The following is a 17,489-nucleotide window of genomic DNA, read 5'->3' as shown; positions in this document are numbered from 1 at the left end:
TTTTTCAATGCAAGTTATCGTACAAGTATCAATGAACATGTCAATAGAGGTCATCCATAGATGACCTCTATGCTTTTCTGCTGCAGAAATTATTCTGTTATAGTAAGAACAGTAATAGATATTTTTTTTTTATGTTGAGCCTGCAAAAGCCAGTGAACTTATTTATTTTTTCTACTCTCCCATTACTTAATAGTATTCAGAAATTTCTATAATAAAAGATTTGTTGATATTTCTGAATAAGCACTTCAACTTCATTCTGTTGTCATTGAATGACTTGCATTATTAATAATGTCTTATGGACGGAAAGACATGATTGATCATCTTCGATTTGATTTTCTAGTCTTGTACAAATATCAAATGGTACTACTTTTATGCAACTAATATATTATTCCTATTTGTACTGTTGATGGAAGTGATTTAGTCATATATATTAATATTATAAGAAATATGTATGTTAATATATACATATATATATAAAATAACTTTAAGATATTTAAGTTATTTTAGTATCAGAGCATGAAAGTTTTTATTGATATTTGAATCTTACTTATCAAAAAATGACCTTGGCCATTTAACATTTTAAGAAAAGACAAACCAATCAAATTCCTATTTAACTATTTTTTAGAGTAACAATTAAATATTAAAAGATAAACAATAATTACTTTAAAACACTGTAAATAATAGTTTATGTATATATACTCACTTTGTTATAAAACATATGTGAATTTCTTTATACATCCCCTTTATGTAACTGTAATTAATTGATAATCATTATTAATACAATTTTAATCCAATAACCTAATTATCAATAATTTACATTTCATATAGTTTTAAGTGCACTTTGACGTTCACTAAGAAAGTAATAGAGCATGAAGTAGACATCATTCAAGGATAAGGAGCTTAATTAATGTGCTCGCATACCTTGCAGGGCAACTGCTGAGTTGATTCAAATTTATTAAAATATTACGCTCTAAAACTTAAATTGAGATAAATTTTAAACAGTAATGAAAATAAAGCCATCAATCACCAATAAAAAATTAGACTAAAAAGGTTTATTTGAAAACAACATTTTGATATCATATAAATAAACTTAAGCTACACAACAGGTTCATAACAAATATGATAAGTAAAAACAAGAAGAAAGCGAGGGGGGACGGAGAGTCTTCTGTGGGGCTGCAGTTCGTCGGTGGGCGTAGCTATAGGCGCGGGTACTCCAGAGCCCCCGAGCACTAAAAGACCGCAGTCCCGGTGGAGACGCCCCCTCCTGGGGTGTCTCTCCTTTAGAGGCGAAGGCATAAAGACTGAGTCTCGGCTTCTGGAGCGGAGGGAACATCCCAACGCTATAGGGGAAGACACCCGCCTTGTGACGCTTCCGTCGCCACACCTCCCTCGATAATTCTCTTGATGGGCTTTAACGGGAGTCGTCTTTTGCCCTCTAACCTTTTACACCTCATAGTAATAAGCCAGGCCTTATTGGGATGCCACCGATTTAAATGCCTCGGTAAAACTTTACATCAGCGTTTTATAAACTCCGGTTTTTAGCGTTCGCTGCAGGCCTCATCCAGACATCTTGATTGTCCTACATCGTTGCCCTCTGAACTAGCTGAGTTGGCGGAAGCACGAACCTTGCGCCTAGTTCTACATTTTATAGAGCCAATTTGTGAGTAAAAGTCTCATAAATTTCGAGGAAAATGAATAATAACATACCACCAAAAATGTTGTTACCAACAACAATATTTATTCCTAGTTCCCTTTGTGAACTCAACTTCAGTTCATACCCCTTGACTTTGTTTCTGTATGGACTCTGGTCTGGTCTACCAGGGAGGCAGACAGACCTCGTACTCACAGTCTGCTCTGTGAGTGAGGGAACAGGGACGACATAGTCGGGCCTGGTAACTCCGATCCAGAAGTTAGAGGTAGAGCAAAAAAGAAAAATACAAGATCCTACCGGCGTGCCGACCTGTCCAGCCGGACGTAAAGTCAGTAAACGAGAAGGCTCGTTAGACTTTTGGACACTTCCCCGGGATGTTTTATACTTAACTGTGGATCCAGCCTGGGGCTGAAAGGAAATTAAAAAAAAGTAAACTTGCTGATTAAAATAATCAACAAATGTCTTTTGCTTTCGGCAAAGGAATTTTTTTTCAAGAGGTTACGTCAAGCTCTCTAATTTTGTAACCTAATAAATTTTGTTTCGTGATCTCCTTAGTAATTAGCAAAAATTACACATTAAATGATTTAAATCTGTATGAAACACTTAATCATCAATCTCCAAGGTAGAAAGTAATGAAGTATTACTTTTTAGGCACCTTTAAGTTTTTTGCTTACGCCTGAAAACAGCTGTGCTTCTACAAATAACAATCTTTGAACATTCCAGTATTTAAATATTTAATTTTTTGAGGGAAATAGAGAGTACGGGTATAAGAAGAACTAAAATTATATAACATTACATTCCTAAATAAAATAATTAAATCTTTTATTCTGACAGTTCCATAATACAAGAGGTTTCATGTGTTATTCCATAAATACAAAAGGAACTGAATCAGCATCTGTCTGGGTCGCTCAATGAAAAACGTGATAAAATCATGATCAGAACCGAGTCATAAAATGCAAATTAATTTCAAAATAAAAATATATGTACTTACAGTCAACATTAAGTCTGTTAAATATAAACTAATGAAATAATGTTAAATTAAATAGGTGGGATACTAAATATATTAAATAATAATAAAATTACAATTAAAATTATTTGAACACATATATATGAACATGTACTGAGATGAGAAAATTGACGGTCTTTTTAAAAAAGTTTAATTAACCGTACTTAGAAATTAATCGAGAGAGTAATACTGTTCCTGTAAAAGAAAATCTTTTAATTATGTTTTAAATAAATCGGTGGGAAGATGTTTTAAATGGTTAGGTCAATTTTTTTTACACATTGCAATAGAAGGATAACAAAGCATTTTATCGTAATCTTATACATATAGTGTTGAGTTATATGAAAACATGTTTGTTTCCCGGTTTAACAGAGGTGGCTAAATAAAAGACTTATAAATGTATATGTAAACACATGAATAAATAAGTTAACACTTTTAATATACTCTTGCATATTCGCGGCTCGATCAGGATACTGAGAGATTGACAACTGAAAATGTTTATATAATTACAATTTACTGGTTTCAAAACATAAGTAAAACAAGACAAATCGGTAATAATAATAATAATAATAATAATGACAATAGTAGTAATAAGTGACAATAATAAACAACACACAATAATAATAATAATAATAACAATAATAAACAAATGATAATCGTAGTAATATCACAACCACAACAACAATAACAATAGTAATAATAATAAGCAGTGATTACATACAAAACAGAATTTAAAGTAACAGTCAGGATTTATTTACAAGTACATAAATAATGAAAAGCAGAATTCAGTGCCATTAACAAAAGACACTAGCATGACCGCTAGTCTTAACACTTTTACCCATTAGTGTTGTATTAACAACAATAAAACAATAGATAAGACAAGTATAAAGTTTTTTTTACTGCAAATACCTTTGCTGCTCACCAATAAAATTTCTGAATGAAATTTAATATCTTACCTCTTTCACTTATAGTCTTACAGTATCTCATCCAACCATTTGTAGCTTTCGTGTACTGGAATTACTTGTGACGTCACCTTAATCGCGTTGAACCCAGATAATAACTCCTCTATCGTAGCACTCTTTCGCAGATTCTCCTCGCAGAACTCACATCCCGCAGACTGACATAATAACCTCTCGCTTAGACTGATTTCGTAGAAATTTTTCTTGCAGACCCACATCGTAACATCTCGCTTGGACCGACTTCAACTGATCATCCCCAAAGTCCTATTCTATTCCTATCCTCTTTACCTGCTGGATCGGACCCACCTCGAAGCGTGAGAATGATCGCCCGAGCCCTTCCGTTCCCATGCATTCCTAACCTGGGTGCAGTAACGCTTCACTCGGAACAACATCTGTTTCGGTGTATTGATGGGCAGTATTACAAAAGACGACTGTTAAACGTACTTGTTACTTTAGGTAACAGGTCCGTAAATGGGTTTCTTTTATTTCCTTTCAGGATTCCTCCCATAATTATATTTTCTACTACTTCTTAATTGGTAGGAATCCATTGTTCAGGTCCGTTATACCGGTCTTGTTACAATACTAAATATCAGTCTACAACATTCACATTCATGGGCACCAAACAATGCTCTGAGAGCCTTGGAAATGTCTGAAGGAAGCCGCGATGTATTTTGAAAAATATATTTTCGGATATTGTAATTTATGATTAACAATTTAAGAAGGGTAACTTTATTAATCTGCTTAATTTCAGGTGCAAGAGAAGCTAACTGTGTGACACTATTAGTTTTTAACTATCGGCTTTGAAAAATAGCAGCTATTTCAGTAAAATCATTAAAAACTTAGTAGTGTATGCTTGTAAAAATATATATAACAATCAGGAAAAATCATTATTACATTGCAGTAAGGGAACAAATGTAAATAAAAATCCTAATATTGAGATATAGATGGCAGTTTGTAAAAGTTGTAATGCTTTTTATAGCGTGACTCATTACATTTCTATATTTTATATAAAGTTTCGTAAGAATGCTCTTACTTTAAATTAAGTTTTACTTAATAAGATATTAATAATTTTTTTTTATAAAGAAAACGCAGTTTAATTATTTTGCCAATTGTGGTTTCTCATCAGCTCGTCATTCAGATAGAACGTACATCTGTTGTGCTACATTGTCGGAAGAATTGAATTTTTTAAGGCACTTTTCACGACGTTATTTTATTCATTTATTTACTAAATAATTTTTTTTAATGAAAAATACCTATTAATGGGTAAAAATAAAAATTATTCTTTTAAATAATAAATACCGTAAAATAAATCTGAATAATTGTCAGGTTTGTCTTCGATAAATGATATAAAAAAAAATTTACAACTATTTGTCTAATAAACAATTAATGCCAGACGTGCAATGTAACATAATACCGAAGTTGCAGGCGGATTTCAGAAGAAATCGAAGATGCAATGCCGATAGAAGTGTGCGTATGAAAGGATTAAGAAAACAATTATTGGCCTCTTTGTTGTTTTTAAACTCGCTTTGGATTCGTTAGCGCATAAAAAATTACAGGTGTAATTATTCAACTTAGGCGTAGCGTAAAATGACAAACTTCATCGCTAGTTTATACGATCAGGCCAAACTTTTCATAAAAATTGAGGGTAGTGAATCCAAAACAGTAAAAATAATCTGGGGTGATTTCCAACGAGACTGTTTAAAATCATGCTAAAACTTATATATATATATATTTATATATATATATATATATATATATATATATATATATATATATACACAAGTCAATAAAAAAGCTTAAATCAATGATAGCTCAAAATCTAGTGAAAGGAAACAATCAAACAACTACATCCACGAGCATAAAGGTTGGTGATAAAGTTTTCTGTGGAATCAATAAAAAAAAAAATTATGAAAAAATACGAAATGAATATTAAAAAAGATTGTTCAATAAGAACTGCTCTAAACGTTTAAAAAAATTTTATAACAACATAAAAAGATTGTTTTTGCAAGAATTATCCATATCTGCGAGTACAGTTTAATATGCCAACCCGCTTTAGTAAAATATGTTTTATTTATCAGTAAAACAAAACCAGTAATCTGTGAAATATTAAGTGGAATGGGATAAGGTTTACTCTAATCTGGGTTTGTAAAATCGCCTGCTTGAGGCTACTGTCATACCTACTATAATTTATTCTTGTCAGATATGGATTTTTAATTACGCAGAGCACTGGACCAATTCAAATCAATATTTTTAAACGAGGGGTATATCTCTAAATCGAGCTATATGTTGCAGAATCACTCAGAATATATTAACCTGTTCAGCGGTAAGGTAAATCGATTAAAGATCCTTGAAACAGCTAATAACTACCATCTATATTCACGTTATCAAATTTTAGTTCAGAATAGATTAATATTTTAATGAGAAAAATTTTCGAAGGAGAAATTTATTAGATTTACTTGAAAACATTAAAAATGATGATCACTAATTTATGGCAGCTTTATCATATTTAAATAGTTTGAAAATAAACAATTTTTATTTTTAATTTGGAGAAAATTGATGAATAAATAATAGAGAGTTGGTGATTGAGATTAAGGAACAGGTGCTGTACATCATTTTCTCATTTATGTAATTGATTTTGAGCTGAATGTTAGTCGCGATAAAATATGACATCACCATTTCTATACAGCGATGAATTTCATGTTTTAAATCTATACGGTTAAAATATTGTTAAGTAAATAATAGATTTAAAAAAAAACTTATTTGTGCATAGGTGTTTAAAAAATAAATAAAATGAACTAACTCTCTGAGTGAATACTTACTCTACAAATCCATCTTTGTTTTGCATTGATATACAGCTGTGATAGAAAATTAATATTTAATTAATTAATACTGATCGACATTAATGTAACAAAGAGTGATCTAAAATATATAAATTGTAAATTAAATGATTATTACAAAATAATCACTAAATTAAACATATTTGTGGTATTTTTACCCTTGAAAATGAATTTTATTTCATGTAATTGTACAAATGTTGCCATTTTAGGATACATACATTTTAGTTTATTTTTTAAAGATGACATCTTCCAGGTGACCTCCTCTTCTACGTAAACACTCACGAAGTCTCTTCGTTAAATTGTTCACGGTTTGACGTAACATCTCGACTGGAATTTCCGCAATTGCTTCTCGGATTTTTGCCTTCAGTTCTTCCGTTGTAGCAGGTCTACTGTGGAACACTTTGCTTTTAAGGTGACCCCACAAAAAGTAATCGCAAGCTGAGAGATCAGGCGATCTGGGAGGCCATATAATGTCACCATTTCGTGAAATGACACGTTGTCCAAACAATCGGCGTACAGCTGCCATCGATATTCGTGCAGTATGTGACGTTGCTCCGTTTGTTGAAACCAGGCTGTGTTAAGAATCTGTGGAAATCTCTTTTGTTGTTCCACAACAAAGGTTTCAAGCACGGCTACGCAACGAGCCGACATCGCTGTAATCGCAAGACCGTTGTCATCCTCAAAAAAAATAAGGGCCTATAACACCGTAAGATGTCATAGCACACCACACGGTCACTTTCTGGCTGTGCAACGGACGCTGGTGTAGCTGCGTAGGATTTTCTTGTGTCCAGTATCTGTTTTGCTTGTTAACAAATCCACTGAGGTAGAAATGCGCTTCGTCTGACATCCACAGTTCGTGAACCAATTCTTCGTTATCATTTATCTTCTGAAACATTACATTACAGAATTGTGCTCGCACAACTGCATCGTTCGGTTTCAGTTCCTGGACGATCTGCAACTTGTATGGATGGAATTGCAAGTCCTTCACTAACATTCTTCGAACACTTGAACTATGCGATTGTAAAGATGCTGAGAGACGACGGATTGACCCATGTGGACTTCGTGTGACAGCATCTTGTAAAGCTTGAACATTCTGTGGTGTACGGACGGTTCGCTCACGGCCTGGAGGTTTCTTTTTCATTGCCGAACAGGTTTCCTCAAAATTAGATATCCATGTTTTAATTGCATGTGCTGATGGAACACAGTCGTGCCGTCCCAGATTAAAATGACGGCGAAATTCTCTACGCGCTCCCTCCAAACTGTCATTGTTTTTGTAAAACGCTTTGATAATAAATGCACGTTGCGCACCACTCCAAGGATCCATGACAACTAAATGGCAGGTTGGGTTAGAAAGGCTGGCGCCACTTATCAAGTGGTACCAATCGCCCAAGGCTACTAACACAACTTTCAAATTTCCCGTTTCTTTGAATCACTCTGTATATTAGTATGATATAATGATATACAGATATTATAAAAATTTGTTTAATGAAAATTCAAGAAAAATAGTAATTAAGAAAACTTTAGAATTAAACTGAAACAAATTCTTGAATTCAGAGATGATTAGCTCTTGGTAAAGGTATCAAGATCACCTGTGCAGTAAAGATCTCTTTACAGCGTTTATTTGGTTTTGTTTATTATTTTAATGAAGATACGTAATTTTCACTTTTGCTTTTCTTGCAAAAACTTTCTTTCATACAAGTTTTGCAAGCAACATTTTGGATAATGAAGGCTTAACTAATTTAATACCTCAACTTAATTTTTCTGTCAATTATGCGTTTTTAAAAAATTGAAAGTTCTTTAAAACAGAAAAACTTACATTAAAAATTTTATGTACGTATTTTATATTATTGTAATATTTTAATTATACGAGAGGTTATCTCTAAAGTAAAGACCGTTTCATTGTAAAAAAAATTATTCTGAAAACTTTATAAATTTTTTTATTTATTTTAAACTACATACCTTATACTAATTCTCTATATAATCGTCACATTAATTAAGACATTCATCGTAGCGGTAAACCAGCTTCAATATACCCGCATCGTATTCTTCTGGTGCCAGTCTATTTAGCCACTGATTAACAGGTTCTTAAGTTAATCGTCAACCGCGAATCGCTTAACACTCAAAAATTCTTTCAATTTTCCAAACAAATGGTAATCAAAAGGAGCTAAGTCCAGACCTATATGGTGGGCAATCGGAAATTTCCCATCCAAATATTCTGAATGTGGACATGTGCAACAAGTGGACGTGCATTATCGTGTAGCAGGATGACACCGTCGATCAGCCGTCCACGTTGCCGATTTTGAATGGCGCGCAGTAACTTACGTAGAGTTTCGCAGTAGGATTCTGCGTTCATAGTCGTTCCACGCGGCACGAAATCGATCAGAAGTACGCCAAACCGATCCCAAAAGACTGTGGCCATCAGTTTGCGTCCAAACGGCTCTGGCTTTACCTTTGTCGGTCTGGTTGGTGATTGAGCATGCCGCCATTCACTTGGTTGCCGTTTTCTCTCTAGCGTGTAATACGAAATCCACGTTTCATCGCCGGTAACGATGGAATTATGGAACTCATCACCTTTTTCTATATAGCGCATCAAAAATTCCTAAGCAGATCCCATTCGGATTTTTTTTGTGACGTTCGGTTAAGACGTGCGGCACCCGACTTGCACAAATATTTCTGAAGCCTAAACTATCGTGAACAGTGCAATCGGTAATAGCTCTTGAAACATTAGGAAAAAGAAGGGCCAGGTCGGATATCGTTGAGCGACGATGTTTTGTAATTTTGTCATCGACCCATTTCAAAAATCCTTGGTGATTATCGGGGACCTCCCTGAATGTTCTTCATCGTGAACATAATTCTGTCATTTCTAAACTATCTTTGGACATTTCTTTCATTCATTACATTATCAACGTACACAGCAACTAACTGCCTATGAATTTCAACCGGCATAACGTTTTTATGGTTTAAAATACGTATGACCACGTATTTCACAGTCAGCGGCAACATGGATTTTCCTATTCATTTTATAACGTAATTAATCACACGTAATCAAAGATACTACAACGCGACAACTTGCAAATAACAATGCAGTGTGCACATTATTAGCGTAGCTATGAACGACACACGTTCACCAACCTTAAGGAGATAAATTTCCCTGCGATCTTTACTTTAGAGATATCCCTCGTATAATTCATTTGTACTATGTAATTCAAAATCGTAATTAAAATAAGCAGACTGGAAGTAAACACACGTACTAATCCTAAAATCTGTTTAATGTAAAGCTGTTTTATAAACACACTGTGAACATTTTTTTACATTTGAATCGCAGCGGGCATACCTTGAAATTAAAAAAGTACTATTCGATTACAAGGTCTAATGCCGATGCCATAATTTAAACAATAATTTATTAAAAAAAAAGATATCAATGAACAGATGGATTTATATATATCACATATATATTATAAATACCTGTTTTGAAGATTTGGATATTTTTCATGTTGATTAAATTTAGTAGATATAAATGGCCTGAAATTTAAATAATATATTTTTTTAAATCGATATTTACTACATATTATTTATTAACTTAAATTAACGCTGTCGAGATAAACAATATATCAGAAACTATCCTATGATCGTGAGAAATATTTTCCACGGTTTAATTGTAACTTTTTTCATGTTATGAGATTTATCAGTATTATTAAGTCGTAGAAATTCTACTTTTGTAGCAATATTAATGTTACTAATTTTTTTATTTGCATTAACAATTTTTTCCTTTATTTGCCCCGTATATTAAATAATAATAAATAGCTAACAAAAATAAAATAAAAACCGAATAAATTTTTATAAAGCTGTACAAATTTTTATTATATTTTAACTTATACTAATGTTATTTTAAATTTAAAAAAGGTATAATGATGAAGTTTTTTGATTTTTGTAAGTCAACCAATGGAAGTAAATGGACATATTAAGAGAAGGAACAACACTCTCAAAGGATGAAAAAGTATGGGAATAACGAAAATTGAAGAAATGGAAATAATAGCCAAAACTGATCTATCTTACCCTCTGAAAGGGGTTATTTGAAAAAAAGGGAGTTCGGAAGAAAATCCTTTTATTGGACCGAATAAAAATTTGATAGAATAGTAGGATAAATTATCTTTGATTTCATTTAAATATTTTTAATCGAACTGTTAGTTTAATTATCAAAAATACTACAACTTGTAATTATTGTTATATATTAAAAAAACGAAAGTAAAAAGTTGCAGAATTATATTTTTTTACGTAAATATACAATAAATATGGTTTCGTTTCTTTCATGACTGAAATAGAAAGTAACTATGGTTTTATGTCATCCATCGTAGAATAGGTTTAAACATTTAATCGATGTAAGGCCTTCAGAATCAGAGCGCTAAAACAAATTCTCCAAAAGTTTTTGATTTGGTGATAAACAATGTTTGTATAAATTACAATAATTAAAATAAACGTGTTATCATAAATACGTACTTATTATTTACTCATTAATACTTATTCACGCCGCTCCACTACAAAGTTTCCTTACCAATTAAGCCAATAAATTTATTCTGAGATAAGCAATCGTGAATCGCTATTTAAAATATTAGAAGTTGGAATAGATAGTAAATCACTAAAGATAATTAAGGATACTCTAACAAAAATTGTTCCAAAAGTTAAATTTTCGTGAAATTGTCCCCGAGAAATACAGCGAAGAAAAGATTCAAGTATTTGGGAAAACGCGACTTGCTACGTAACTAAAATAAAGAGTCACTGCAGAATAAGAAATAAGGAAGTGGACTAGCATATAATTATAACTATAAGTAGCATATAACAGACGACAAAAAATCAATTTCGAATAAGAAAAAAATAAGTAATTATTGCGCAGGAATGAGACCAGAAATACTGCGTGCAATTGAATTTCATTCTCTCAACGGTATTGGACATATGAAATGGATTAAGAAAGTGGGGAAGAGAATATTGAGAAGAGTTCTTTGACCCAACTGAAGGAATGTACAAAATGAAAGATGGAATGAGAAAAAGAAGGCACAACTACTTCTTACGCTTATACAAAATGGATGGAGGAAATCTAAGACGACCGACTATTATGAACGTTACAATTTTAATTTAAATACAATTATACACTTGAATTTGAATTAACATCTTTTGGGAAATCCCTGATGATGGAGTAACGGCTCCACAGTACTCTGATGTATACTTTTAAAATTGTTGGTAAGTGGAACTATAAGTTATACAATTATAGGTTATGTTTACAGCTAAATCACAATCCTGGTTAAAGAAAGATACGATTTTTAATTCGATGATAGAGTCAGTTTTTTATACGCATCCGAAATCAGCGCACAATTATGTTTCGAATAATTATATAAAGCAAAAAAAAAAAACAGATTTTTGAACGCTCTATTTCAGTGGGAGAAATCTACCCTTAACCGTTATATTGGAACGGAATTGGAAGTACAGCATTTAAGAAATGCCAAATGCAAAAGATTGTTATCACGGTTAATTAAAATATCAATTGGTATACTGTCTATGTTGCGGCAGATGATACAAGAAAATCGGCGTGACAGTGTCCTCCGTTACAATGAACTCAGAAAATATTAAATGCAAGCAGATTGGAACGGAGAACAAATATTTTTTTTGCTTTACGTCGGAAGTCGAAAAGCTTGCCTCAACCCAACGCCCACTAGCCCGGACATACTGGGTGTGTGGGGTTCACGGCTGCTGCATTGGTAACCAATAAGAATCACTCCCTCACGCAACGTGATGCTGGAATTGCCGCCGATGGCACAACCTCAGCAGCACGCGCGTCACGAACACACCTCACATTCATACAAATATTTACACCTCTCATTCACACTCTATTTACAAATATATATATATATATACATAACACATTCAGATCCCATTTACAATCAATATTGTATACAGCTTAGAATATATACACCACAGCTATTCCAGCCTCAGACAACAGGAACGCGTCCCGCGGGAACCGTTGTTGACGACAATGCCGAGGCACCCCCGCCACCGCCCATGAAACCTGGCGCCCATCGCTGCCCTCAATCGACATCTCCGTTGTTCGCCTCGCGGTCCTCCTCTATCAATTTCTGTTGTATCACCCTTTTAAACCACCGGGCACACGCAGTCCATCCCTAACCGGAAGACGCATCAACCGCATGACTTCCCCCGGCGAGTTCAAATCGTCACGTGGTATCTCCTGTCTCCATCTGGGGCACACAAAGAAGGTATGCTCCACCGTATCCACTTCATTACAATACTGGCACAATTCTGTGCGCCTCTTTCCAATCCTGCAGAGGTAGACCCCGAACGACCAATGACCCGTCCAGAAGTCCACTCCTCCAAGCAGTCTATTGACGCAGGCAGCCATCTCTGGGATCAAGATGTAGGTCTAGTGCCCCTCCTTCGCACTCCGCCACCTCTCCTGCCAGTCAGCCAGCAAACGGCCCCACGCCTCCTCTATACCATCTGTGGCTCTATCTCTTCTTTCTTTGGCCAGAAGGTCCAACAGCGACATACCGGCCGCCATCAGAGACATCCAATGATACCGTCCAACTCTTATCGCTAGCCTCCTATATATGCATTCAACTTCCGGGCATTTCTCATCGCTCCAAAGGCCTCCCACCATACCGGTACAGCATACAAAATCGTCGATACCACGGTAAACGCAAGCATTCCCAACCGCATATTTTATCCCACCCCAAAAAAAATTTTTTACTCCCTCCAAATCCGACTTCGGATTTGGAGAAATGCATTTTACCTTCTCCCAAAAACACCCTCGACCCCCCCCCCCAAGACCAACCCAAAAAAATATCGAGTGGAAGCTCAAATTCTCAGGAATTTTACCCTCTTTCATTATCTAGTGAACTCTCCTTCCTAGGATTGCTGAGCCTCCTGAGGAAATAGAATTTGTGGCTTCCTTTTGAAGATCTAAGAAAACAAATAGTTCACTCGTCATTACGCCGTCAACTAGTACCGCTGATCTGTCTAAGACTGCTGTACCTGATAAGGGGCCATGCGAGTAGAAGCCTACAAAACGAAGAATTCGTTCGAATTGCCTAGTAGTGATTCGAGCGATGAGACTGCGTAATTTGTACGCATAAAAAATTAGTTTAAACGGCAAGAAAACATTTTCTTCATATGGAAGTGAAACTTGGACGATCGGAGTACCTGAAAAGAAAAAAATTAGAAGCTTTTGAAATGCGGTGCTATAGGAAAATGTTAAAAATCAGACGGGTGGATAATGTGACAATGGAAGAGGTGTTGCGGCGAATTGGTAAAGAAAGAAGCGTTTGAAAAAAATATAGTTAAAAGAAGAGGTAGACATATAGGCCACATATTAAGGCATCCTGAAATAGTCGCTTTAATATTGGAGGGACAGGTAGAAGAAAAAATTGTGGACGTTTGTAATATGTAAAATAAATTATTAGGGATGTAGGATGTGGCGGTATACCAAAATGAAACGACTGGCACTGGATAGGGAATCTTGGAGAGCTGCATGATACCAGTCAAATGGCTGAAGATAAAAAATACAAAGAGAATGAATACAAAAGAGATTTTGTTCGTTGAAAAAAGTTACTGACAATTTTTCAAAAAAGGAATTGCAAGTGCTTAGAAGAAATTATGACACCGAGCAACGCCGGCTATATAAGCTAATTGATGATAAATTTAGCGGTAATGACTTCATATTTTGATTACTGAATAAGTAAGTTATTGTTTGTGATTAATATGATCCATGTGCTGTTCGTAAATTGCAACATAATACTATATTCTTAACATAATAATTATATACTGAATATTAGTTTTATATTTCGGAATATCTCTTCAATTCATTTGCTACGAGACCTTGTATCCTAAACATCAAATAAATTATACGTTATGTTAAGATCAGTAATGAAAATCCCTTCATTATTTAAATATGAAGCATTAATTAATAGTAGGCAGCAGAGATTTCACAATAATTCGGACGTATATCAGGACGGATAATACGAGTTGGTCCGTGGAATTCCGTAGATCAGGTTTTTTTTAATTTTTCCTTGGTGATTCAGAACCGAGTACAGGCGAGTCAGAAGATAATTTTAAAAGTTAACGTTTGAACCTAAATCTAACGTTTACCTAAAGCTTATGATATTTTTGTTCAAAAATATATATTTTAACATAAAATACTTAAACTGAATACTGATTCATCATATATAAATCGTGGATGAACGACTCTTCTTTGAAAGACTGTCAACATATTTTACAATTCCTTATACAGACCATAATTCAAACAACTATATTTTTTATACTAATAATCTTTTCTAAATTTTTTAATGTAAATAAATAACCTTCAAATTGAAAAATCTCATAACTGATCAAATTTCGGGTATTTGAATTGGAAAAATTTGTTTAAAGAAAAGATCAAAATTTATTTTTTATTTTTGCCTTCAGTCATTTGACTGGTTTGATGCATCTCTCTAAGATTCGCTATCTATTACCACTCGTTTCATTTCGGTATTCTCCCTCCATCCTACATCCCTATTAATCTGTTTTACATATTCCAAGCGTTGCCTGCCTGCAAAATATTTCCCTTCTACTAGTCCCTACAATGTCAAAGCGATTATTCCAGGATCCGTTAATAAGCGACCTACAAGTCTGTCTCTTCTTTTAACTATATTTTTTTCGAACGCTTCTTTCTTTACTAATTCGCCGCAACACCTCTTCATTTGTCACTTTATCCACCAATCTGATTTTTAACATTCTTCCTATAGCAATCAAAAGGGGGGAGGGGGGTACAAAACTAGATGGTAAAACAGTCCTAAATCCAAAATATCAACATCCTAATACTAATTGCGTTTTCAAATTATTTGAGATACATACGTACGTACAGACCTCACGCCGAAACTAGTCAAAATGGATATTTCCGTTGAAAACTGAAATTAATCGCGATCACAATACTTCTTTTACTTCGTACAAGGAAGCAAAAATCAAAGTTTATTAATGATAGTTAAAAGAAGAATTAAACTGATAAAATGGAATAAGGAAGGTTATAAAATATTGTAAACTGCAATTTTACGAGTAATCTTCAACCCTTTTACAAGGTTTGAAAGTTCTTTGTACACTGATAACCCTCACCCAAGTAAAAACGAACAAATGTTAACAAAAACCCTATTTTTTAAGCGGAAAATAATAATTTATATGGAACAATTTTATTTATATTATTTTCTATATTCATTTTCGATGACTTTTTTTTATTTGTCTAAAATAACAAAGCTAAAATAAATTCTAGCTCAAGCATGGCATTTTTCATACGGCGATTTAAATTCTCCTAATATAGCATTATAATTACAGATTATGATAATATAATTATCGTACATTAAACTGTACACGAAACATTAATTGAAACAGCGCCCACCCTCAAATACTTCACGTAAATATTTGTAACCATCATTCCAGAAATTTTGGGTTTGCATAGAGGTAAAACAAGAAGCGAATATGTTTTTTACAGAAAAAATTATTTTCCATCTGTTATTCAAACAGCCGGAAAGGTAAAAATTATTTTTTATCAGATTAATGCGAAGGTCTTTTGTTAAACTTTTGCAGGCCTACCCGAATTTTAAATAAAAAGTAAATAAAAGATGTAAATAGAATAACATCTTTAAATTAAATTAGACTGGTTTCAAATACGCAATTCTTAAAAAAAGTATTTTTTGCAAGTCTTTTATTAAAAATACTTTTTTAATTCTTATTTAAATTTTGTTTTTTTTTTTTTGTTTAAAGAGTTCGCCGAATAAACAGCAACTATCAAAAAATTAAATACTGGTGCAAACTTAAATAATAGTCAAAATTTAAATTAGAATTCAAAAAGTATTTATTTTTATTTTTTTAATAAGTTTGTATTACTATTTTAATTATTATTATTATTTTTAAATTTATTACTTTTAATCTATTTCTACATGCGATTTTAAACCGCTGTAGTATTAAATCTATTAAGACTATCCTATTTCAAACTACATTAAGACCAAAATAATATTTTTGATAAATCTTGAGTATTCTGTTTTAGGGAAGTATCCCTTTCTGATTAATCAAAACACACAGGGTACAAATTTAGAAATAAATTTTTTTTAACGTAATTTTAAAATACTTCTTATTTTATAAGAATATTCTCAGTTCAATAATTCTAAACGCACACACAAACACACATATCTATAGAGTACTTACCATTTATTAAGAGGAACACTTTCCGCACTGAAGATAAAAAAGCTCATAACGTAGAGTAAGATTCGCATGTTTAAAACTTTTTAAAAGCTTTTCGTAGAATACGAATAATTATTTAAATTTTATAACCTGACCTATTCAGAATAGAATATAGGTAGCAACTGCTAAATCCTATATTATATGTTTAGTATATATACAGCGTTAATGCTTATATATATTCTCATATTTTGACGTCATGGGATTGAATATGACGCTAATGAACCGTACAGATACACTCGGCAAGTATACAAAACAGGGTACCCCCCACGCTACTTCATGCATATTAATTTTATTTTTCAATACGTATTTTAAATAAATGGAAAAGTAAAAACTGTATGGTGGTGACAAATACATTATTTACTCTCCAATTTTTCTATCTGCCTCGTTCCAGATCTTTAAATTAAAAAAATTAATAAACATTTATCAAAACTACATAGACTGCTAAAAATCCACCGGGTTGGTCTAGTGGTGAATGCGTCTTTGCAAATCAGCTGATTTCGAAGTCGAGATTTCCAATGTTCAAATCCTAGTAAAGGCAGTTAGTTACTTTTATACGAATTTGAATATTAAATCGTGGATACAGATGTTCTTTGTTGGTTGTTTTTCAGTTAACCACACTTCTCAGAAATGGTCGACCTTAGATAATACAACACTACACTTCACTTATAATCATATATATCACCCTCATGTATCTTCTGAAGTATACCTGATGGTGATTCATGAATTATTTTTTTTTTGCAATTTTTTAGTTATAATTATAAAATCTA

At 33.1% G+C, this 17,489-nt stretch overlaps 1 protein-coding gene across 3 annotated transcripts in view; it reads right to left on the bottom strand.

Moving 5' to 3' along the window:
* The window catches only part of LOC142333173 (uncharacterized), an 83,426-nt gene extending 66,543 nt beyond the window's left edge, over positions 1 to 16,883 (bottom strand). The window contains exons 1-4 of one of the 3 annotated variants that reach the window (XM_075380119.1): positions 16,687 to 16,883; positions 9,916 to 9,972; positions 6,433 to 6,468; positions 704 to 751 (exon numbers count right to left, since the gene is read on the bottom strand). In XM_075380119.1, the coding sequence (XP_075236234.1) occupies positions 704 to 751; positions 6,433 to 6,468; positions 9,916 to 9,972; positions 16,687 to 16,754 (209 nt within the window). In that variant the 5' untranslated portion in view covers positions 16,755 to 16,883. The remainder of the gene's footprint in view (positions 1 to 703; positions 752 to 6,432; positions 6,469 to 9,915; positions 9,973 to 16,686) is intronic. The other 2 variants (XM_075380117.1, XM_075380120.1) reach the window with 2 other exon arrangements.
* Between the last annotated feature and the right edge of the window lie 606 nt (positions 16,884 to 17,489).

This window comes from Lycorma delicatula, chromosome 12 (assembly GCF_047948215.1).
Source record: "Lycorma delicatula isolate Av1 chromosome 12, ASM4794821v1, whole genome shotgun sequence".
In the NCBI taxonomy this organism is placed as follows: Eukaryota; Metazoa; Arthropoda; class Insecta; order Hemiptera; family Fulgoridae; genus Lycorma; species Lycorma delicatula.
This window is presented reverse-complemented; position numbering and strand designations above follow the sequence as displayed.